Source organism: Danio rerio, chromosome 4 (genome assembly GCF_049306965.1).
Source record: "Danio rerio strain Tuebingen ecotype United States chromosome 4, GRCz12tu, whole genome shotgun sequence".
NCBI classification, from domain to species: Eukaryota; Metazoa; Chordata; class Actinopteri; order Cypriniformes; family Danionidae; genus Danio; species Danio rerio.
The window spans coordinates 55,770,001-55,795,254 of NC_133179.1; the positions used below are offsets into that span (position 1 = coordinate 55,770,001).

General features: G+C 36.4%; 3 protein-coding genes, 1 long non-coding RNA gene and 2 other non-coding genes across 10 annotated transcripts in view; 2 read left to right on the plus strand and 4 right to left on the minus strand.

Moving 5' to 3' along the window:
• Positions 1-25,254, minus strand: part of LOC141381532 (uncharacterized) — a 105,588-nt gene that overhangs the window by 73,147 nt on the left and 7,187 nt on the right. The window lies entirely within an intron of this gene.
• si:ch73-110p20.1 overlaps positions 1-25,254 on the plus strand; it is a 592,105-nt gene that overhangs the window by 64,590 nt on the left and 502,261 nt on the right.
• trnan-guu (transfer RNA asparagine (anticodon GUU)) lies at positions 313-386 on the minus strand. Its single transcript has one exon. It is a non-coding gene; the product is annotated as a tRNA-Asn (tRNA).
• Positions 736-809, minus strand: trnan-guu (transfer RNA asparagine (anticodon GUU)). The gene has a single exon. It is a non-coding gene; the product is annotated as a tRNA-Asn (tRNA).
• LOC100535035 (uncharacterized) overlaps positions 5,707-25,254 on the minus strand; it is a 304,783-nt gene continuing 285,235 nt past the window's right edge. Inside the window, exons 1-4 of one of the 5 annotated variants that reach the window (XM_073948868.1) lie at positions 14,961-14,990; positions 14,250-14,403; positions 8,334-8,515; positions 5,707-8,245 (exon numbers count right to left, since the gene is read on the minus strand). In XM_073948868.1, the coding sequence (XP_073804969.1) occupies positions 7,068-8,030 (963 nt within the window). In that variant the 5' untranslated portion in view covers positions 8,031-8,245; positions 8,334-8,515; positions 14,250-14,403; positions 14,961-14,990 and the 3' untranslated portion in view covers positions 5,707-7,067. Of the gene's footprint in view, positions 8,246-8,333; positions 8,516-14,249; positions 14,404-14,829; positions 14,991-25,254 lie in introns of those variants that run through there. The other 4 variants (XM_073948869.1, XM_073948867.1, XM_073948864.1 and 1 more) reach the window with 4 other exon arrangements.
• LOC137489657 (uncharacterized) lies at positions 17,174-24,777 on the plus strand. Its single transcript, XM_073948845.1, has 3 exons — positions 17,174-17,224; positions 17,799-17,948; positions 22,740-24,777. The coding sequence occupies exons 2-3, from the start codon at positions 17,864-17,866 to the stop codon at positions 23,621-23,623; spliced, it is 969 nt and encodes a 322-aa protein (XP_073804946.1). The 5' UTR covers positions 17,174-17,224; positions 17,799-17,863; the 3' UTR covers positions 23,624-24,777.

Consider the following 25,254-nt stretch of genomic DNA (forward strand, 5'->3'; position numbering starts at 1 on the left):
TGTCTCAAAAGGTCTGCTATATGAACCCTAATGATAGTTTGCTGAGAGAAAGAGAGGTAACAGAAACGCCCAATGTGGGGCTCTAACCCACGACACTGAGATTAAGAGTCTTATGCTCTATCGACTGAGCTAGCGGGGCTGACGAGAAGCTGTTTTAGGAGCTAGAAACCGTTTACAGTAATACCTTCCCTACCCATGACAATGTTCTGCTAAATCCTGATTTCATCTTGTAACGCTGGACAGAATGTGGCTGGCCCAGGATCTATGTCCAGTGCACGTGTTAGCAGTTGCAAGGCAGCAAAATGCCTAATTCGTCCCTGGGTGGGCTTGAACCACCAACCTTTCGGTTAACAGCCGAACGTGCTAACCGATTGCGCCACAGAGACTTAGTATAAGGTCACCCACAGTGGTAGAAATGCGGAACTTTGTCTCAAAGTCTGCTACATGAACCCTAATGTAAGTTTGCCGGGAGAGAGAGAGAAAAGTAACAGGAACGCCGAACGTGGGGCTCGAACTCACCACCCTGACATTAAGAGTCTCATGCTCTACCGACTGAGCTAGCCGGGCTGATGAGAAACTCTTTTAGGAACCAGAAACCGTTTACAGTAAAACCTTCCTACCCGTGACAATCTTCTGCTAAATCCTGATTTCATCTTGTAACGCTGGACAGAATGTGGCCCAGGATCTATGTCCAGTGCACGTGTTAGCAGTTGCAAGGCAGCAAAATTCTTAATTCGTCCCTGGGTGGGCTTGAACCACCAACCTTTCAGTTAACAGCCGAACGCGCTAACCGATTGCGCCACAGAGACTTAGTGAAAGGTCACCTACAGTGGTAGAAACGTGGAACTTTGTCTCAAAAGGTCTGCTATACGAACGCCAATGTAAGTTTGCTGAGATAGAGAGAGAAAATAACAGAAACGCCCAACGTGGGGCTCGAACCCACGACCCTGACATTAAGAGTCTCATGCTCTACCGACTGAACTAGCCAGGCGGATGAGGAGTCCCCACTGGAACTAGACACTGTTAACAGTAATACCTTCCTTACCCGTGACAATGTTCTACTAAATCCTGATTTCATCTTGTAACGCTGGACAGATTGTGGCCCAGGATATATGCCCAGTAGAGATGCGCGGTTGGCGGTTTTAGCCGCGGACTCCGCGGATAAACCGCGGATCGGGCGGATGACGTTACGAAAAAATAATATTTTAATTAAATTCGGGCGGGTGGCGGGCGGTTGTACTGTTTTTATAGGCATAGCTGGCGCACCAACGAAAAAGCCTAGGACTGACTTCACAGAATGGGAGGAGGAATCGGATACACTAATTCTGGATGAAGTACAGAAGTATTCCTCTACAAATTTCCGTATAGACGGATCAGCAGAGGAAAATCTACTTCCTTTTGGGAGAAATAAGGCCAGTCATTCCCGCGACTACAGCACCTTTCCAAGAGAATTATATGCATTTCAGCAACAAGTGCTGCGAGCGAGCGCTCCTTCAGTGCAGCAGGGCGCATTATATGGCTATGCAGGCGCTCCCGTCTGAATTCTGACACAGATGCTATTTTATTCCTGCATTGTGCCAAGAAAAAAAATCAAACTAGACCTAAGGTCAGGCATATTAAACCAATTAGCCTATGTTATTTAGGCTACACATATGTTCAATATAAACTTTTGAGTTCGGTCAGCTAATAATTTTACGTTCATATTGGTTTAGCCTATTCTATTCTAGTTGGCCTCGCTTTTACGTTCCGAGGCTAAGGTTATTTTGCCCGAATTTCTTTGTCGCAACTGTAATGGCGTAGTATTTCGTTATGCTTCAAGTTTGAGGGGAATGGGGATAATTCTAAGTCCATGGGTTATTGGGGCACTTGTCATACATGCACTTAGCCTGGTCAGACTTTATGTTAGCTCAACATAATCGCTTTTCTAATTTAATTTCTAATTGTGGGGGTGACTGAGCCTATAAGGCTTAGGCACGATATGACGTTTTTATTAAAAAAATTTTCAACTGTTTGCCAAAGCATGCGACTATAGCCTATGCCTACATTAAGATATTTATGTTAATATTTTTTACTGCCTGTTGTTTCTTTTGGCATATAAAATAGGTATTGTCTGATAGAGATATAAATAAAGGTTCATCTTGTCGCAGAACTGGTGTTTCCGATTTCTGCAAGCTCAATAACATCCACAGCAAAAAAAAAAAAAAAAAAATTAAATAAAAAAATAGTCGAAAAACTGTGCCCATTAATTAGATGTGCAAGGCAATCAGGTACGTTTTTGGGGTTGCTATGGACAACTACAAATGTAAACATTATTAGGCTATAATGTAAATGACTTATTATTCTATCTATTTACTAAAAAATAAAGTGAAATAGGCATTTAGTAGTAGGCTAAATAGCAGCATGTTGAAATGATGTGTCAATGCGTTTTCTATTAGGCTACAATAAAAAAAGTTGTATAGTACAGTGCGTTTAATTTAGGCTATTTATTTAGCCTACTTTTGTCCCTGTGCGCCGATTGGAGACGGAGTTCACTGCTGATATTCTGAGAGCTCGGGTGCTTCTCTTTTCTTATTTGTGCATCCTCGTTTCCTTTCCTTGCTTTCTTTCCTCGTGTTTCCACCCCACCGGGATACGAGGGAATGACGCAAGGAAAAGACTGAAGGACCGAGGAATCGAATCAAGTGAAAAGACACGTCCTCGTATCTTTAGCGTCACTTCAAAGCGTCGTCAATTAATTACTTGCACGTTTGGATTAACTGCATGTCTACATTAAAGTCATTCTCTATTATATAATGATCAATAAAGAAACATTCATTTAATAATAAAAAAGAAATAAGCCATTCAAATAAAGAGCCCAATCAGCAGATGGCGGGCGGGTTCGGTTTTAAAAATTGGTCAAAAATGTTACTGCGGATGGATGGCGGACGGATGATGAATTTTGTCATGCGGTTGCGGATGAAATAATAGCCCATCCGCGCATCTCTAATGCCCAGTGCACATGTTAGCAGTTGCAAGGCAGCAAAGTGCGTAATTCGTCAGTGGGTGGGCTCGAATCACAAACCTTTGGGTCATTATATCTTGTTTAATACCCATTTTATTCATTTATACTATTCATTTTATTTATTTACTCATTTATATTAATATGCGAATATGTCTCAATAAATAATTAAAATTTTGTTAATTAGTTGAGTGCTATAGGTCTTACAAAAGCCTTTTATCTAAAAATAGCGTAAAAACTCTTAACTGTACATAAGCTCATTGATCTCTCCATTTTTCTTCTTAAAATAGGTCTCTGGTAATTCATCTTCATCGCCCAACTATTTTTTTTTTTCAATTATTACAATGCAGTCTTTTGGTATTGCTTTTTTCAACTCATGACATTGTCTTTGTAATTTTGCTTTAACAACTCTTTTATACCCATCCTCCACAATTACTTTTAATGGTACAAATCCTTTTATTACTTCATATAATACATCTTTAACTTGTCTTAATCCTTTATCCCACCATTCCTTAAAATATAAAACATTTCCTTCACTTAAAATTGTTTAATTCAGTAAAAGTGGTTGTTCTAGAATCTGCGCCCTTGCTTTTGGTATAATCAACACATTTTCTAAAAATCCCCCTCATGATTCTAAGACCTCAACATAAAATTTTGGCAGACCTGCTATCATCTGTTTCTTCATCTTCATCAATAAAACATTACATCCCACATTAAAATGTCCACATTTCTTCAAATAATAATCCAACACACTTTTCCAAATCACACCCATTTTCCCTTCGAAAAACCTTTGAATAATCTTAATTGTTAATGTTTTCATTTTTAAAAAACTATCCAAAAGTCCCAGACCTCCTTCTTTTACCTCCCCAATCAAAGTATAATAAGCTATCTTGGCTCTTCCATTTCCCCACAAAAACTTTAAAACTACATCATTTATTTTTTCATAGTATACTTCAGGCAACGCAGTTACACTTAACACATACCAGACCTTTGACAACATTAAAGCATTTAAGATGAATACTTTCTCTTTTATCGTCAAATATTAGCTTTCCAAAATCTCAGTCTTTTCTCAATTCCATTCAAAACTCTCTCCCAATTTAAAATATCTGCTTTATTAGAATCCATCCCCACCCAAATTCCCAACATTTTTGTATGTTCCTTTTCTTCTTTAAAGGGTATATGTTGTGTCATTTCTTTTACTCTTCCCACCCTCATGCATAAACTTTTTCCAACATTAACCGTAGCTCCTGATGCTTTACAATATCGCTCTAAAATCCCCAACAATGTAGTATCATCAGCGTATTGATACACAGCTTCTCTGTTGTCATTGTTTTCTATTTGTATCCCTTTAATGCTTCTATCTGATTTTATTGCCAATCCCAGTGGCTCAGCTTCCAGTGTGTATAATAAAGCAGACAATGGACATCCTTGCCTTATTGATCTAGTTGGTTGAAGACATTCTGTTAAAAAATACATTTAATACAAGTTAAAATATCTGTATAAAATCATGCTCTACCCTGTCAAAAGCCTTCTCCAAATCTAAACCTATTAACCCCCCCCCCCCCCCCTTCTCTTTTTCTTGCATATAGTAGACAATTTAGCTTACCCAATTCACCTGTACCGCATGTTTTTTCGATTGTGGGGAAAACCAGAGCACCCAGAGGAAACCCACATGAACACTGGGAGAACATGCAAACTCCACACAGAAATGCCAACTGACCAGCGCACAGTACTGTGTGTGTGTGTGTGTGTGTATGTATACATATATTGCATAAACTTTTCTAATATATTTGTTTTTGTTTTATTATTAATTTAATTTGTATTTATTTACTTTTTTTACGCTAAATACAAGTGTCATTACTATACGCAATTTTTTTCCTATATTTGTGTCTGCCTATTATTGTAATTGTATTACTTCTTCCTTGTTTATGCATGTAATGCCTACTTGGTTTGCATATTTTTTGAACATTTAATAAAAATAAATAAATTAATAAAAACATAAAAATTAGATGTAGTGTATAATCCCAAATCTTATTTTAAAAAAGTTGGTGGTATAGAGTTTCTTTTAAAGTGTGACTTTAAGATTCATAAACTCATTAGGCTAAAAAAAGTTTCCTCTTTCTCTTTTCTTCTGGAGAAAGTATTATTTGTTTTATTTCAGCTCGAATAAAAGCTGTTTTTTATTCTAAACTTTATACTTAAACCATTTTAAAGACAAAACCATTAGCCCCTTTAAGCTATTTTTTCCCCAATAGTCTACAGAACAAACCATCCTTATACAATAACTTGTCTAATTTAATGTCATCATGGCAAACATAAAATAAATCAGTTATTAGAGATTAGTTATTAAAACTATTATGTTTAAAAATGTGCCGAAAAAATCTCATCTCCATTATACAGAAAATTATTATTTTTTTTTACTTGTTCAAACTACTTAATTAAAATGTGCTGAAATAACACAATTATTGAGATTTCATTGGGACAACTTAATGTTCAGTCGACATACATTTTTTAAAAGTGTTAAGTTAGCTTAATTTGTGTTGTGACAACATGAAAGAATTGTGTGGAACCCTGCACAAATATGGTGATCGGTTCATAATAAGTTGAAGCACATTGTCAGATTTTACTGTATTTGGCTTAACCGTTCTTGGGTGGCTCGCCAATGTATAGATGACTAATGCATAAAATAAGTAAGCTGACCAAAGTTCTTAAAGGGAGAAGACTTTATTGAGGACAATGTTAACAATGTTAGTTGATGTTAACTTGTCCATCTTCAAGTAACTTAAACCAAAGTACAGTCTGTGAGACACTGATGAAACCCCCCTGGAGATTACCCAACTGCTTTGGATGGGTCACATCTCTTGAGTTCCTGTAGGTTATTTGGTTCACACCTTACCAGAAGCAGATACTTGTTGCATATGAAACAAGCCAATACAATATATCAACATATAGAGTTATTTTGCCTTCTTGCAGCCCGATAGCAACTCTCACAACCTGGTACTGGGCTGTGACCCCTGATCTACACTACAAAACAGCTGGCAAAATCTTCATCCCTCTTCAGTTGAGTTTAAATTTTCAGGTGTTCAAAGGGTTTCATTATCAGTAACTTGATATGCATTCAAGAGTTCACACTTGTTTGGCATGCTGTCCCGGGAGAGACCTAAGCTTATAAGATCCTCAAGCCCTGGGCTCCCTCCCGTTAGCAGGAAGTGAGGGGAGTGTGAGCTCAGGTAGATCGGCTAAAGGGAGATATAAGGCTTACTAAGAGCTCGACTATGGTGCCAATTTAATGTTCAGTTTACTTAGGTTGTGTGTTTTTGGACTGTGGGAGAAAACCAGGGGAAATCCACGCGAGCACAGGGAGAATGAGCAAACTCTGCACAAAAAGTCAACTGGTTAGCAGCGACTTTAACCTGCGACATTCTTACTGTGAGGCAACATTGCTAACCACTGGCTAATCATTGGCTGCTGTGTTGCCCAATCTAGAAAGGGGGGGAAGTAAGGGTGGGAGAGGGATTCTTCAAGACAAGGATAACTGAGTTAAGCTACGGTCACACTGGGCTTTTCCTCCCATAGACTTCCATTCATACGCACGCGAATGCGTCAGACTAGAAACAGGGTCATGCGTCAAGTTTCACCGGTTGCTGAGGTGCAAAGTTCATGCTTGGTGAACTCTGACCTGCGAAATCGCATCACTTGACTGCGTGAGACCAATCGAGGATCAAAACATAACCTCTCTGGACAGAAATTTAAACCATGGAGCAATTGCTCACTTTTTTAATTTCTAAAAATCTTGTTTGATCCCGCCCCTTTCCACAGCGCCGTATGGCAGAATTTCACAATCTCAAAGTCTAGTGTGACCGCAGCTTTGTGTTCTGGTTATCTATAGTGAGTCAGGAATCATCTGATTGGTGAATCATGTTTTAGCTAATGCTGGACCAGCCGTTGACAATCATAAGCATGTGATCCTCTCGAAAGTAGTTTATAAATAATCTTCACTTGAATGAACAGACAAACTACATGAACAAGCTGCCGTTTTGAATATACCCGTGTTTGTGTGGACAAGGCCTCAATGTTGAGGATTCTGCTCTCCATTGTGAAGCTTCATGTGAGTGTTGAGGCTTCTTTTACTTTTAAAGCCCTTTCCACATTCACTGCATCTAAAACGATCCTCTCTTGAGTGCATCTTCATGTGTTTCTTAATGGAGTCTTTCCGTGTGAGACTCTTTCCACACTGATCACATGTGAACACTATGGTTCCAGTGTGACCATTCATGTGGTTCTTGAGGCTAGTTTTGGTTGTGAAGCTCTTTCCACACTGAGCACATGTAAACGGCTTCTCTCCGGTGTGAGTTCTAATGTGGTGTTTGAGTGAGCTTATATGTGGGAAACTTTTACCACACTCTGTGCATGTGTAAGGTTTCTCTCCAGTGTGAATCCTCATGTGGATGTCAAGGTCTTGTTTTTGACCAAAACTCTTTCCACACTGTTCGCAGATGTGAGGTTTCTCCCTAGTGTGAACTCTCATGTGAGCAATCAGGGTCAGCTTTAGACTGAAACTCTTTCCACAAAGTATACAGCTAAAAGGCCTCTCTCCAGTGTGAGTTCTCATGTGTGCTGCAAGGCTTCTTGCATTATAGAAGCTTTTTTCACACTGTTGGCATGTGCACGGCCTCTTTCCAGTGTGAATTCTCATGTGAGTATTAAAGCTTTGTTTTTGACCAAAACTCCTTCCACACTGTTCGCAGGTGTAAGGTTTCTCCCCTGTGTGAACTCTCATGTGAACATCAAGGTTTGGCTTATGACAGAAACTATTTCCACACTGCTTACAGCTGAAAGGCTTCTCCCCAGTGTGAATTCTCATGTGTGCTGCAAAGTTTCCAGCATGATAAAAGCTTTTTCCACACTCTTGGCATGTGAACTTCCTCTCTCCAGTGTGAATTCTCATGTGGGCTTTAAAGCCTTGTATTTGACCAAAACTCTTTCCACACTGTTCGCAGGTGTAAGGTTGCTCCCTAGTGTGAACTCTCATGTGAACATCAAGCTTTGACTTCTGACTGAAACTCTTACTACACTGTTTACAGCTGAAATTACACCCAGATTTGGATTTCCGAGGTCTTCAGTGTGATGAAGTCTTTTTAGTCAGTGTGGGTTTTTCATCAGTCATTATTTCTTGGGGTTTCTCAAACTGCTGTTTCTCATCTATTTCATTCTGTCCATGAGTCTCTTCTTTCAGCACCATCAGATCTAAAAAAAAAAAATTAGCTTTAGTATGAAGGCTCAAAGCGACAAGCAAGAAATGGACGTTTCACCCACCAAATGAAAATGACCTTACCATTTACTTTCCGTCATGTAGTTTTAGACATTTCCTTTATTGTGGAGCACAGTAAGCCAGTAGGTTTTTTTTCTTCTTTTTTTAATATCTTCTTTTGTGTTCAACAGGATTAAGAAACTCATAAATGTTTAAAACCACATGAGGAAGAGTAAATGGTGAGGCTATTTTCATTTCTGCATCAACTATCCCTTTAAAAGGTTCCTACAATTACCCATTTTTTACAAGATGTAAAATAAGTCTTTGGTGTTCCCAGATTGTGTCTGAGGTTTCAGCTCAAAATCAGATCATATAACTTGTAGAATAATTAATTTTGGGGGTCAGAGGAAAACCAAGCTCTTTTTGTGCCTGTGACTTTAAATATACAAAATAATAATGATAACCCAGGGTTTACAAATGTGAACTGTCTGTTAATGAACACCCAGGATTATTTTTTAAACCCATGTATAGCATGAGCAGTGTGGAAGGTGACTAAAATAACCCAGAATTTATCCAGGGTTAGAATGACCCAGGGTTAACAATTTGAAGTGTGAAAAGCCCTAAGAATACTCAGCTCTCAGGATAAACAGAGTTTAATGACAAACAGCGACAATTGTCAATCATGTCATGATGACCTGGGGCCTGTTTCAGTAAGGAGGTTCAACCAACTCAGAGTTTAAACTTGAACTCTGAGTTGATTTACCGAGAGATTAAATACTCAGAGGTTTCAATTTCAGAAAAACATTAGAGCTACAAAAGTCTTTCAGTCAAGAGCAGTGAGTGATTTTCTCCTTTTGTTGTTTGATTAATGCTAAAAACAGTCGGCAGCAGGAATATTGCGCACTGTCACTTTAAGAAAAGTGCGGCTCTGATATGGTTTCTCTTTCACTTGTCTTTTGATTCTCAACTTGTTTGTTTATTACACAAATAAGGGTTAATATGAATATTCACTAAACACAGCACTCTGACCCAAATTTGCATACATTTGACCATTAAAGCGCTCAGATTAAGATGGCGTTAGGTGTGTGTAGTATATGATGGAATAGTCATTTATCTCGATTAATGGTTTTTCATAATCATTAGAAGCCAAAATCGAAATTGAAACCAGATTTTCGATTAATTGCACAGCCCTATCAAGTGGTAGAGGTTGATTTGACATTTAGAATGTAAGCAGGACTAAAAAATCTTTTTAGAACTAGTAATAATCCCATTAATCTAGTTACAGTACATGTCCGTCAAAGGTCAGTGAATTTAAGCTAATTATTCATTAAGAAAGGACTAGCTATTCTGCTATGTGACTTTGTTCTTTGTGTAACTGAAATGTAGGCAATAGCTATGTTTCCATCCAAAAAAGCGAATTAAATTTATGCGCAAAACTGGGATGTCACATAAAAGATGTGCAAATAAAGCTGCGTTTCCATCCAATGAATCAAAGAGAACAAAATCGTCACTTCCTGATTAACAGGCCCCAATTAAGAACAGTAAAAACAGAATTTACTGCGGTAGAAGAAGCTACATGAATCTTTTATTTAAATGACAGCTCATGTTTCTTTATACTTATATTTCAAAAGTTATGTGCATCATGACGTTTCCATCAACCAATTTTTTATGCTCATAGCCTATCCAAAATGCACATAAAAATAGGTGGCTGAATATGTAAGGCTAAGTGAGAAATACCGCTTTATCTTTTAAAAAGGGGAGGAGACCGACAGAAAACTCTCTTTCAGAGACAGGCTCTCTTGCTCTGCAAACAAGTGTGTTCATGACTATACATTCAAAGAAAAACAATAAAATGAGAAAATATGACTTTGCTACAACAAGCAGCTTTAGGCATGGGCCAGTATAAGATTCTGACAGTATGATAACCTTGAATAAAAAATATCACAGTTACATGGTACTGTGATTACTCCTCTAAAATATATTCTTTGAAATGTCTGGGTAAACAGACACTTTTTCCTCTTAGAACACAAAACATTTTCTTTTGAGAAACTTTTAAAGTATTTTGGAGCAGTAAACATGTCAGGCTGAATCACTCAATTGAATACTTGACTTCTGCTGTCTTCATTTGTTTCATAAACACAGATTTCTTTACAATTTAAAATGGCATCTTTGGAGATCTTTTCTGCTGGAGATACTGTTGTCCTGAAAAACTTAAAACAAAATATAAAAAAAAAAAAAAAACTTGCATATAGCGATGAACGGTACAGCAGAAAATATTTGCCAGTTTTAAAATCTTGACTTTTTTTCAAACTGCGTTATACCTTGAAAATGGTTATCGTCCCATGCCTCAGCAGCACAACACTGTTTTTAGGATCTAAAAATGTATTCGTTAATAAAAGTCTTAAGCAAAAAGATTCCAATGGCAGCGCCTGCTGGTACGTAAAGAATATGGTCAATACTGACAAACTTCACACTCAAATGTTTGCATATCATCAGCATGCTGTAATCCATTTCTTAAGCAGCAAAAGTCATTTTTAGACTAGTTTGTTGGCCAGTTGTAGTCAGTGCAATGTTAAACGTTATTGTTTCACAATAGTCATTTAGTCTCAGGTCGCCCTGCAGCAACATCATATAGTTTAGAATTCTGTACAATGTTTTATAATAATTAATTACTTTAGTGTCCATTTCATTCAGCATGTTTAATATTGGGGGCATCCATGTTTTTTATACTTTAAACCAGAGTTTCTGCTTGTTTCACCAAGTTAAATGTAAGACTTTTAAAGACACTTTTAATACCATTATGACAATTTTAGACTCATAAAGGGCTAAAGGCTAAGGAATTTTTCAAATACCCCAGATGAAAAAGATTTTAATTTGCCCTATTTAAAAAAATGATAATTTAATACATTTAATAATACAATAATAAATTAATAAAAAATATATATTATAGATATTTCTTAGCAAAAGATTTTAAATTGTGTGTAATAACATGCAAGCTTTACTTGTATCCACACACTTCTTTCCTAAATAAACTTTCTTTAAAAAATAATTTAAAATGAACAAATGTTTTAAATGTTTTAAAAACTATAACAAACTAAATCTACACAACAATCTGTGCTTGATGTCTTCAGCAGTAAATACATGGAGCACATTTAAACAAATGTTATTGTGAGGAAAATACTTAAACCATTATAATAAATACAGTTAAAATGACGTTTTTGAATGAAAAGTTGAAAGTTTTATTGAGATGGATTGTTGGTGATTGTATGGGTTTTGGCCAGATTGAGCAGCAAAACATGAACAAAGGAAAATGAAGACTTGTTTAAAAAGATTTAAGACCTACAACACAACATTTCAGTAAATTTAAGACTTTTTAAGGCCGAAAACTTTGATTTTGGAATTTACGACATTTTAAGACCCCGCAAAAACCCTGTTTAAACACAATAGCCCTGATAATTAGTTATTATAATAATGATGAAATTCTAACTCAGTTACTATCTGTGAGAACTAGTAACATCTAATAGAAACAAGTTTAAACCCATAAAGAAGTCGATGAAAAAAGTTAATTAGGATCAATGTGACATATGCAAATGGAGAGTACTAAGCCAACACCATCACTGTAATAGCAGATATCTTCTATGAGAATACTGTAGGTCAAATATCTTCAGCTCAGTTTAAGTTTTTTTTTATTATTAGTTGTTTTTATTTATTTTATATAGCGCTGGTGCTCAAGGACGCTTTACAAACAGTAGGAGAACAAGAAAAGCAATAACCTTAAGAAGGTAGAGAAAATGGGAGACTAATAATAAATAAAATAATGACAAAAGACACGAGAACAAGTAACAAGAGAGAAACTCATTCCTGTCTTTCAATAGTTATGTTTCCATCCACCTATTTTTATGCACATAAAAAAAAACGTTTTATGGAAACACCATGATGCAAAAAAAAAAAAAAGTATGCGCATAACTGAGTAGGATAAACGTTTTATTCGATAAGAAAAGATCAAAAATCACGATGGAAAACACGATACAAACTCCAGTATGTGCATTAAAAAAGATCATGTGATTTTGTTATAAGAGATCATGTGATGATAAAAATGTGTATGAATGGACAAACCAGCCGGCTCAGTACATTATAAAACATCTGAACTCTTGTTTTGGTCATTCTTAAACGCCTTACAGTTCAAGTATTAGTGTTATTATATTATATTATTCAAGACCTCCAGAATCAAGAGCATCTTACCTTCGCGTCTGACACCTTTAACGCCACTACGCGTTCACTGTGTTTCAGGATTACCCTCTGAGGTGCAAGTCATTTATTAGATGAAGAAAAGATTAGCCGCATTTCCACTGTCGGGCATGTGCAAGCCAGGGCTTTTATCGGGCAGGGCAAGGCCAATCGCAAGGGGGGGTTGAGCAGTGAGGCAGAAATCATGTCGCGTTTCCACTGTAGGGCTAGTACTCGCAGCGTGTCATGCAAACCCCGCCCCCAGAACGTCCCCTGAATCAAACGTCAAACAACCCGCCCACTTCAGCGGGAATCAGGCGGATAATGCATGCATGAAAGAAAAAAAGGTAGCCACGTTTCTGCTTTCACTCACCCATAAAATGCTCTGTTTACATGATTTGATTAATATCATCGTATCCATATACTTTATAAATAATATTTCAAACCTCCTCCGGTGTTTATTGTTTTAGAAAATATCTTAAATCTTTTTTTCAGATAGGCCTTTGGAAAATGAAAGTTTAATATGGCTTTAAAATGGTTTGATTTATGTACTGTTTATAGGCTACCTAAATTATTATAGCTAGATTTTATTGGTTTTTATATTGATTTTATTATATCTGATATTTGTAATTATTTAAATTATTTCAATATATCTTGGGCTATTTTATTAGGATATGACACTATTGTTTTTGAGTCTACAAAAATAGACACGAAACTTGTAAATTTTCATGTCTTTCTGTGGTATTTATGTTGTGTATTATCTTCAAAATAAATAAAAACAAGCCGCTCGCAGCATCAACAGAGCTGTGAAGAGAGCGCTCTTTTGCTCGGTCTAACATTCACATCCAGGCAACTAAACGTGCACAAACACCTTTTAAACTTGACAAAAACTCTCAAAAACCTTTACTGTCTGCTGTGTCTTTAATGTGGTGTGAAGATTATTATGCGTTATTGAAACATCAAGAAGGATGCAGCAAAGTCACTTATAAATGAAAACTTTATCAATTTACGCAACAGCCTTACATTTAAAAGGGAAAAATAAGGGCGATTATACGCAAAAAGACCCCAGACTAAATGGCTAGATGTTTTCTTTCCCTTATTTTTTTATTTGGTTATCTGTTTGGTGCATGTACTCTTGTGCGATCGGAAAACTAGTGTCTGCCTCTCCTTTCACTCCGCCCCGAAGTCCCAGCTAGCCCTCTTTGGCCCAAGGTATTCAGCGGGCTGAAAACGGCCGGCTGCTGGGCCCAAGAAAGCCCCGCTTTGGCTCCGGAAGTGATAGTGGAAACGTGACTGGCCTTGGCTCGCTCACTTTAGGCGTGATAGTGGAAACGCGGCTATTGATCCAGCTTCTCTTATCGCAGCAAATTCCATTTTTACTGTTGATATTTGGCGCCAGTTATTCAGGAAGTGATGATTTTGTTCGCTTTGACTTTGTCATTGTATTTGCACTGTCTGTATTTTGCACTGTCTGGAGCCAGCACCTAAGCTTTCCACTCATCATAGCACACGTGCTGCTGATGATGTTACAATAAAAGTGATTTGATTTGAATGCAAACGCAGCTTTTTTTGCATATCTTTTATGCTAAAATCCACTTTTGAGCATAAAGTTCATTCGCATTTTTGGATGGAAACAGTTCATGAGTGCTTATGTGCATTTAGGTGAACTAGGCAGCACATTCAGAGCTGCAAGATGGATTTAATTAAATATTCTTATTATTAAAATATCTGAATGAGGATTAAATGACTGAGTTGGTCTTTGAGAATGAAAACCAACCTGTTTGTTCCTGCGGATCTTCCTGTTTGACTGTGAATGTTTCTTCAATCTTCACATCTTCACTCTCCTCTTTAATAAACGGCATCTTTATAACAGTGTGGAGATCAGTCGCTTCAGCAGGAGTTTTTCTCTGCGTTTGGACACTTTATCCTGTTTAAAATAAACAAAACAATGAACAGAAACAAAATAACTTCTTAACACTTACTTCAACAGTTTCTTTATAGCAGAGTAATTAACAATAATAAATCAGGTAAGTTCGAGCAAGAAACAATAGCAACAAATGACCTGATTAAAACTAGTAACGTTACTCCATTTCTTATATAGTTGTAAACTTAGAATGAACTGACAATATACTATTTAATAAATTAAATTTTCAATAAAGAACTTATTACACACATCTCTGTAACTTTTTTTTAAACTTTATTCTTTATGTATGTTCTTAATTGATTTGTTTGTTTTATTTAGCTTATTGTCTGCTTACAGCAATGTGTAGCACTTTTTTTGCACAGACAAATTTCCTCTTGAGGACAAAAAGTTTATCCTATCTTTATTCAAACAATTGTACTATTTGTACACAGTAATGAGGGCTATGTTGTATAAAGGGTAAAATAATATTGTCAACAGCAGGTACATAATTTAGCACTGAATGAAAAAAACTGAAACCTTAATCAATCGGTTTATAGAAGTGTAAACACTTTAAAACAAACCTTTCTCCAGTGGAATCACAGCACTGGAATGGTGCAGGCTTATGACGTCACACGTCACGCCAAAATAAAAGTCTTTTTAAACCTTTTATTGCCACTTACTGTTGCAGTCATGACTTATTGATACATTTCTCCTTCGTTTCCACTTTCTCACAGACGCACATATATTCAGTATTTGAAGTTGATCAAAACCTTTACTCTAAACATTTTAATACAATTAAAAAACTTTTTTTAACCACTAAGACTAAGTGTTTAAAGCAAAAATCTCAACATTCTATAAGGTATAACAAATAATCTAATGAGTGTTTAGAGCTGAAACTTTACAGAAAAGAAGGTAAAATAGGTCTCCTTCATGTAAAAAGTATTCATTATTACTACACGTTTTAGTTCTTCTAACTAGTCATGACTTATATATATTTTTTCTCTGCGTTTGGACACTTTATCCTGTTAAAAATTAACAAAGCAATAAAAATGTAAAATGAATAAAACAATGAACAGAAAGAAAGTAACTTATCTTCTTCTTATGAGAGTAATTAACAAAAAGAAATCAGATAAGTCTGAGCAAGAAACTATAACCACAAATTAGCTGATTAAAACTAGCACTCCATTTCTTATATATAGTGATGTAAACTTAGAATGGAATGACATTATACTGTTTAATAAATAAAGCTTCAGTAAGACACTTATTACACACACATTGTTCAATAGTCGTCATTACTGTGAGTAAAATAGTACTTCGTTGAATGTGTCTGTAAAGTTTCAGCTCAAAACACCCATCAGATTATTTGTTATACATTTTAGAATGCTGGGATTTTATTGCTTTAAACACTTAGTCTAGTTGGATTATATAAATTAAACAAAATTGTGTTAATGTAGATTTAACTCGAGGAGCTCAGTGAATATTCATTTTCATTTGCTTTTAGAAGGTGTTAGTCTGTTAGATAAGAAATGAATAGCTTTGTGTGTCAAATTTTTAATTTAAAAGGAAAATTTATTTTAGAGGAAAGTGTTACTGGAGGTCTTTGGTTGAGGATAGAAAATTCTAGTATTTCCAAATTTTTTGACATCGACAGCCCCTGTTCTTTTTGCGAACAAGCAGAGGAGACACTTGTACATATGTTTTTTGATTGTCCAATATCCAAGCAATTTTGGTCACTCCAAAATTTGAATATATCTGCTTTTGCCAATGCTGTGAATTGCTTTAATCTAAAAGACATTATTTTTATTATAATAACCCAAAAGCTAAATCCCTGGAACACATCATACATTTTTTTTATCTTATATGGCAATTTTTTCATTCACAAACAGAAATTCACAAATAATTACTCATCATTTGCTCATTTTAGAATAGAATTTAACACTCTCCTAAAATCACTTCATCTTATCAACAATAAAACAATCTAAGATTCCTGAAATATTATGTAGATGTATTTAAAGAAGATTCTTGATTTTAGTTGCTTTCCTTATGGTGATTTGTTTAAGTGTCATTGTAATTTCATTCATTTGTTTAATTTTGTTTGTTTCATTTAGTAATTTTAGTATTATTATTATTATTATTATTAATACTTTAATTATATTAATATTTTTTTCCCTTTCTGTCTAATAGTATTATTTGTATTTGTATGTGATTTTAGATATTTTTTCTTATGACAAAAAAAAGTGAATCAACTGGAGAAAGGTTTGTTTAAAAGCTTTTACACAGATATAAAGCGTTTGATTAAAGTTTCAGGTTTTTCATCCAATACTAAAGGATGTACCTGCTGTTGACAATATTATTTATCCCTTTATACAACGTAATACTATTTTACTCAAAGTAAAGAGGACTATGGAACAACGTGAGTGTATTAAGAGTCTTAATGAAGGTTTAATTTTTTTAAATAAAATAATTTTACTTCAATCTAAGTATACATCACTATATATAAAAAATGCAGTACTAATTTTAATCAGCTCAGTTGTGGCTATTGTTTCTTGCTCGGACTTACTGGATTTATTTTTGTTAATTACTCTCACATAAATAAACTGTTGAATTATGTTGAGTTATTTTGTTTCTGTTCAAAGTTTTATTTATTTTAAACAGGAAATTTTTATTGCTTTGTTAATTTTTAACAGGATAAAAAGTCAAAACGCAGAGAAAAACTATAAATAATAAGTCATGACTAAAAGTAACTTAAGTGCAAAAAAAAAATGTTAAAAAGACTTTTATTTTGGCGTGGATTGTGACGTCATAAGCCTGCGCCGCTCCCGCGCTGTGATTCAACTGGAGAAAGGTTTGTTTTAAAGCGTTTACACTTATATAATGCGATTGATTAAAGTTAGTTTTTTTATTCAGTGATAAATTATGTACCTGCTGTTGACAATATTATTTTAACCCTTTATACAACGCAGTACTATTTAACTCACAGTAATGAGGTCTATTGTTTGAATAAAGATAGGATAAACTTTTTGTCCCCGAGACAAAATTTGTCTTGGGCAAAAAAATGCTACACGTTGCTGTAAGCAGACAATAAAGTAAACAAAACAAACAACAATTAAGAACATACTCAAATAAAGTTACAGGGATGTAAAAGCATGTAATAAGTGTTTTAATGAAAGTTTACTTTATTAAATAGTATAATGTCATTCCATTCTAAGTATACATCACTATAAGAAATGGAGTACTAGTTTTAATCAGGTCATTTGTGGCTTTTGTTTCTTGCTCTGACTTGCCTTATTTCTTTTTGTTAATTTCTTTCATACAAAGAAACTGTTGAAGTAAGTGTTGAAGAGAAGTTATTTTGTTTCTGTTCATTGTTTTATTTATTTTAAACGGAACATTTTTATTGTTTTGGTCATTTTAAGCAGGACAAAGTGTCCAAACACAGAGAAAAACTCCTGCTGAAGCGACTGATCTACACACTGTTATAGAGATGGCGTTTATTAAAGAGGAGAGTGAAGATGTGAAGATTGAAGAAACAATTACAGTCAAACAGGAAGATCCACAGGAACAAACAGGTTAGTTTTCATTCTCATAGACCAACTCAGTCATTTAATCCTCATTCAGATATATTTTAATAATAAGAATACTAAATTAAATCCATCTTGCAGCCCTGAGTGTGCTGCCTAGTTCTCCTAAATGCACTTAAGCACTCATTGAAAGACAGAATGAGTTTCATCTGTTACTTGTTCTCATGTCTTTTGTCATTCTTTTATGTATTATTAGTCTCCCATTTTCATGATCATGGGCCAAAAATATAGTTATCGTGATGATAATACGATTAATCTCGCAATCTATATACCCTTTCATTATGTTCTTGGCTGTTTTTGACCCATTGGCTTCCATTATAACCACATTTTTTAACCGCAAAGCCATGACACCAAATAATCATGCGTTCTAGATTGTTGCTGTTTTCCTTGTTGGGAAGAGGTCAAATGTGTCATTTTTACTGTTGATCATCAGTTGGCTGCATTCACCCTTTAGATGGGCCTGTTCAAAAAAGTTTCTGTCTTTTATTTGGAGTTCAGTGGAGTAAAACAGCAGATTATAGTGTGAGTGCATAAATACACTTTATAGTGGGACCAACAGATTTAACCCAAAAATGACCAGTCTATCAGATGAAGAAGAGCAGGAGTCAGAGATTCAATTAAAAGAAAGTTTACTGTAGATAGTTTGCAGTTTCATCAGCAGAGGCCAGCTTAAACACTCACAACAAGTTTGTAAAGCGCTCTACATACAATCTCAGAACAACAACAATTAGATGTCTAGAATTCTCTCTTTTCTCTCTATGCAAACTGTTTTAAGAAATGTGTCAGTAAAGTGCACTGAAACTTTACAAAAACAAAACACACAGGGAATATTTGAACCTATCAGTTTACAATATACTGATGCCTGTTTTTCCAGGCTTTATTGGTGAAAATGGTCAGAAACGTTGGACCATTATTGCCTTTTTAGCATAAGCAGAGGAGAGAAACTAGCCAGACAGTAATCTGTGAATTGTGGAGCGGGCAAAATCTAAAGAAACATGTATTTTTTAGTAAGTGTACTTTTTTGTTATTGTTGTTGTTGTTGTTGTTGCTTTTATTCTTGCCATAATAAAAATATGTATTTGTAGGGCAGCCCATGTTCTGCTGTCATTAATATTTAAGAAATTATAATGGGTAAAACTGTCCGAGATATGAACAAAAGCAAGTGATGCACCAAAGTTTGATAAAAAAAATCTTGAATGGTCATAAAAATCCTTATATCATTAAAATAATTTATAAAAACAAAAAATCTATTTAGTTTAAAAACATTGAACGATATTAACGAAATGACGTAGTTTCGGAAACTTTCTACTTCTCTGTTTATCCGTCTGACTTTACAGTGGGTTGCTTTTGACCGCCCCCTGTCATTTTCAAGAATATCACAATGGCGAACAAGGCGAGTAAGGCCTCGTCCATTTCGCGAGGTGAGCGTGCAGTCAGCGGTGGTGTGTGATGCGGTGCCAGGCTAGAGTATTCACCTTATTCTTCGCCGACGAGCGGGCGGAACCATTTGAATCTTTTTGGCACGAGACTTCCGGTCTCATTCACTTACATTCATTTTTAGACATTAAAAACTGCTATTTTCACAGTTTGATGTTGAAAACTGATATTTCCTTATTATATTATTCTACTTGGTCTGTATAGTCATGCAAACATTTGCTTGTTGAGCAAGTAGTTTGACCATTTTCTGCCGTTTATTATTCCTAGTCATTTCTACCTTAGGCGACTGAATCGGAAGTTCTAAAACAATCGCGAAAACAGGCGCACTTCCGCATTTTAGACTAAGGTCAATAAATCCAGCTTCTCTCTCTTTCTCCCTCTCTCACACACACATACACACACACACACTATACTCCATATATAAGGCAGAAACTTTTTTGCACTGAAACTGATAATCAATTTTAAAAATCACAAATCTCTTCCCAACAGGGAAATGTAATGGTGATGTGGGAATGGTGATCCCCCCCAAAAATACAATAAACAAATATTAAACAAATATGTTTGTCACTTGTTTTTAAGTAGTTAATCTTGGGCGCCAGACAGAATATCTGTCAAAATACATTTCAAACAAAATATACCACGGCTAGCTCTCACCACCAGTTACAAATAATAAAAAATAAATAAATAAATAAAATAACAAACAATGAGAACCAGAAAAAAACTCAGATAATTGCTGTAATTGTCTAAATAAAGTTTGTATTAGTCAATAATATTAATAAAAAATACTTTTCACACACAAACAGCAGTATCAACAACAAAACAAACAATATAACAATGAAACGCAGAACCCTCAGCACTTATAACTCAAATGAAAGAAAAAAATGCAAATGATTTCAGGCCAGCAGATTTGTCTGATTTGAAAACGGGGAAAATAATAATGATAACAATAGTACGGGGAGAAAACAAAACAAGAGAAACAAAATGAGCATTTGGGCAAAGAAAACAAAAACTTTTGCTTCTTACCCACGGAGTGGAGTGGTCAAGGGACATGAGTGGGGAATGGCGAATGTGGATGTGAAGGTTGAGGGTGTTGTTGAACCCAGCCGGTGAGTTGGCAGCTGACTCCATGCCAGCGAGAAAGATAAATCGGTGAGTTGATTTTGTTCAGGACACACTGCACTGAAGTCTTTTGTGCAGTGGCGTAAAGCAAAATGCGGAGGCCCCCCTGCAGGGATCGCTGACGGGGCCCCCTGATGAAGTTTGGGGGGGGGATGGATGCGTCATACGTCAATTTGCATATCACTGACGTCATCACGTTCTACTGTTTCTGTTTGTTTAACAGCCTATGGTTAATAAAGGGGTATTAATAATTGCACTACACTTTATAAAAGCATGTTTATTTAACTAAATGTATTGCTGTTTGAATACAGTATGTCATTATAGATGTGTAGTGAATGTGCAGTAATCTCTCATATGTAATAAACTCAGACAAGTTTACAAACTGTCACTAAAATATCTGTGATTGTGAACAAGAAAAGAATAAACGGTCCAATTAAATTGTTAAAATAAAGGAGAAGTAGATCGGATTGACTGTACAAGGGAAATACCTTCACACTGCCTGTGCTAAACCATTTGTCGTCGGTACGCAGAGGGGTGATCTGCTCTCGGGCTGCAGGTGGGAGAGGCTGCTGTACGAGGACTGACTAGGCCGCCTGTCAGTGCTGTGAGGCGGGGGAGGGGTCGGCGGCATCACACGCAGCTCGTTGAGAAGAGTAGGGACGGTACAGTATGGACAAATGACAGTCTACAAAAAAAATCTCCAATAACACACAAAAAAGTCGATAGATTTGTCGCTAGGGGGGTCTGAAAAATCGCTAAATCTAATGACAAAGTCGCTAAGTTGGCAACATTGGCGGCAAGCAATCAGAATGAAGTAGTCCACCGCTTGAGAGGTGTTCAGAGAACACAGACCTGTGAACTTTGGTTCCGACTACAGTTGTTCCCAAGAGTTTGATTATTGCGGTTGCCGAATTATCAATTATTGAAAATCGCAACAAGCGGGGCCCCCTAATCACACGGGGCCCCCCCGCGGTGCGTGCCCTGCGGGCCCGTCCGCTACACCACTGCTTTAGTGACGCACACATTCAACGACGTCACGTGCACTTCAGTAACAAGACAGCGGTCTTTGCTCTGTTGCTTCAATACATACTTCCGCTTTTTGTTTCTCACAGCCAGTCGTTAAGTTTACACTGCTCATCTCGACCCGACTTCTCTACTCGTTTCCCCACTCTGCAACAGTTCAGTCAACCTCTCTTTCTTCTACACACCACATAATGCTGCCTTCTTTAACTCTCCTCATCCTCCTTTATTCTCTCACCCATTTCCTTTTTGCCGTCACAAAGAACACCAACAATCATAAATTCATGAATATGTGCTGTCATGGCTTTGCAATAAAAAATGTTCTTATAATAGAGGTCAATGGAGAAAAAACAGCCATGAATATAATGAAAAGGGAGTAAATTTGCCCAGAGTGTATTGAGGTTTTTAAAAAAATTTTTTAAAGCATTTTCCCATTGATGGGGACTTCATTGTGTCTTGATGAATTTATTACTCTCATTTATATGCTTATTTGAGTGATTTCCATGTTGTTGTTGTTATTATTATTTATTGTATTTTATTTGCACTATAAAAATTTTTATAATAGAGGCCAATAGAGCATTTTTCCAGAATATGTCAAAATAAGATGTCCCCAAATATTAGTCCATTTGCTGAAACACCGAGAACGTTTTGGCCAAATTAAGCCTCAAAATCACCCCGGAATGGATGAAAATGACCCAACAGCACACAAGGGGAAAGGTGCACATTCCAGCCTTTATGCAGATGCTGTACAGGTATGTCTCATATCTGTGAGGCAAATATTCAGCTGTTACCCCAGAACTTTTTTTCTGATACATTTACCAGTCAGGCACACAATGAACAAGTGTTCCCTGTCTGCTTTACAAATCGTAGAAATCTTTGTTTTATCAATATGACCAAAATGACTTTTATGAAAAACTCTGAAAACTGGACTGACACTGTTTAAATTTACTATAACTTCTATGTTAAGCAGCTTTGACACAATTTACATTGTAAAAGCAGTAGATAAATAAAGATGAATTGAATTGAATCTGCTTAAATGTGTACACGTTAATGGACCTAACAAAATATGATCTGATTTATTTTACATTTAATGTGAATCAAAATTACAGTGTGTGAAGCCAATGTTTTCAGTGTCTTTTCACTTTTCAGCTTTTGATGAGAGTTTTTAAGACTTAATGAAAACTAATGTTTTATTTATTTCAGACCTAATTGAAGAGAATGAGGAGAGTAAAGAGGAGGAACATCATGTCAAAATTGAGGAAAAAACTCATTTACAGACTGATGGTGTTTTAAAAAGGAGAGACAAGAATCGTTTCACCTGCACTCAGTGTGGAAAGAGTTTGGCAAGCAAAAGCAAACTTAAGATTCACATGATGATCCACACTGGAGAGAAACCATTCACATGCACTCAGTGTGGAAAGAGTTTCAACATATCATCTCACCTTAATCACCACATGAGGATCCACACTGGAGAGAAGCCATTCACATGCGCTCAGTGTGGAAAGAGTTTCAACCAATCATCTCACCTTAATTATCACATGATGATCCACACTGGAAAGAAACCATTCACATGCACTCAGTGTGCGAAGAGTTTCAACCAATCATCACACCTTAATCTACACATGATGATCCACACTGGAGAGAAACCATTCACATGCACTCATTGTGGGAAAAGTTTTAACTGCTCATCACACCTTATTCAACACACGAGGATCCACACTGGAGAGAAACCATTCACATGCACTCAGTGTGGGAAGAGTTTCAGCCACTCATCACACCTTAATCTACACATGAGGATCCACACTGGGGAGAAACCATTCACATGCACTCAGTGTGGGAAGAGTTTCAGCCAATCATCACACCTTAATCTACACATGAGGATCCACACTGGAGAGAAACCATTCTCATGCACCATTTGTGGGAAAAGTTTTAACTGCTCATCACACCGTAATCAACACATGAGGAGCCACACTGGAGAGAAACCATACACATGCACTCAGTGTGGAAAGAGTTTCAGCAAATCATCATCCCTTAATAAACACGTTGAACGAACTCATGGGCATATTGCAGTGGTCAACACAAGCTGAATCTGAAATCCTGGGCATCTGCAAATTGTCTCTGTCTTTAACTGGCTTAAGGGCTTAAACCATCACGATAACAAAGCACCAATACTTTGGCCGCAGATGTTCCAGGTACCCTTCAGCAAAATTAGTAAATGATTTAAACTAAACAAAGGGGCTTTACAGGATTTTCAGCAGGAACCGCCTCACGAGACTTTTAAATGACTCCTCTACATGGTCATGTGCTTTGGGCACATCCTGTCAGATGCACAATTTCATAGAGACAAAGAGATCTCTAGAAACATTAATGCATACAAATGAAAGACAATCTCTTAAAATATTAGAATGTTTTAACCCTTAAAGCAGATTAAATTGATCTGCGTGTGTCTGAAATGTATGATATCTGGTCTTGAATGAAAGCTAGTGACATTTGCAATCTGTTGGTTTAAATGAAAAACTAGTAGTACAAACAGTATTCATCTTGTAACATTTGATGTAAGATAATTTTAATCTTGCAAGAGTTTTACCATGTAAAATTTACATGCAGTCTGTTAATGATTGACCCTTTCTACGTGGGCACGCGGTGTGGCCCCGCCCTTCATGGCAACTGCTCATTGGCAGGCAGTGCCATAGGGATGGATCAGACCAGGTCACTTAAAAACACCCTGCAACAAAGAAACTTTGCTTTGAAACCGCACGAACTTCCGCAAACCGACATTCAGCAGTCCGTCACCTTAGTAACCCAGAACTACCCACCCACGAGCGAGGGAATTCCAAGGATGTCACAGAAGCCACCAGCCAATCAGGAGCACTGTGTTTACCCAAGGCCAACTGGTGAGGGAGATTCATCTTCAGCAAAGGTGCAAGTAACAAACAAACGTTGTCTCTTGCTGATCTGGAGCAGATTGATCGTAAGCAGTTAAAGATAAGCCATATCTCTGCTTTTGTGGTTTCTCAGGTGTGATTCTAAGATCTTGTTAGAAGTTTGTAACGAACAAACGTTACATGCTTTGTGTTACAAGGTGGTGTTACAAGTTTTAGAATGAATTTGGGATGGTTGTTAACTCTTTACATCCTCTGAACTGCCTCTGTGTGTGCGAGTTTGTTTGTTGTTTGCTTATTACGTAGTTAGTTTCATGTATCGTAGTGTAGCTCAATAAATCTTTGTTCTCATTTTGTAAGAATTGTGTTCTTGTTTATGTGCTTCTAAGTCATTGCCTCGAGCTGTAGATCTTGTTACCTTGCTAAAAGTTAACTCAGTACTGTGTTATGTTATTACCGTTGGCCACGTAAATAATATTAACAAGATTGGTAAGATACAATGACTTCAATTTGCAAGACAAATGGTAGATAAAGTGTGAATCTTTTAATCTGATTCAGTCTGACTCAATTGAGTCAAATCAATGATACAAATCTTTAAGATCCGGTACATTGAAATGAGCTAATAAACCCTGGTCGATCTTAAAATGTAGGTTGATCCCCTACCACATGATGAGCCGTACTGTAGAGAAACCATTCACTTGCACTTAAGCCACGGTCACACTGGACTTTTCTCCCCATAGATTTCCATTCATACGCACGCGAATGCGCCAGACCGGAAATGCAAGTTCGTGCATCAAGTTTTGCAGTTCACTGCATTGTAAAGTTCAAGCTTGGTG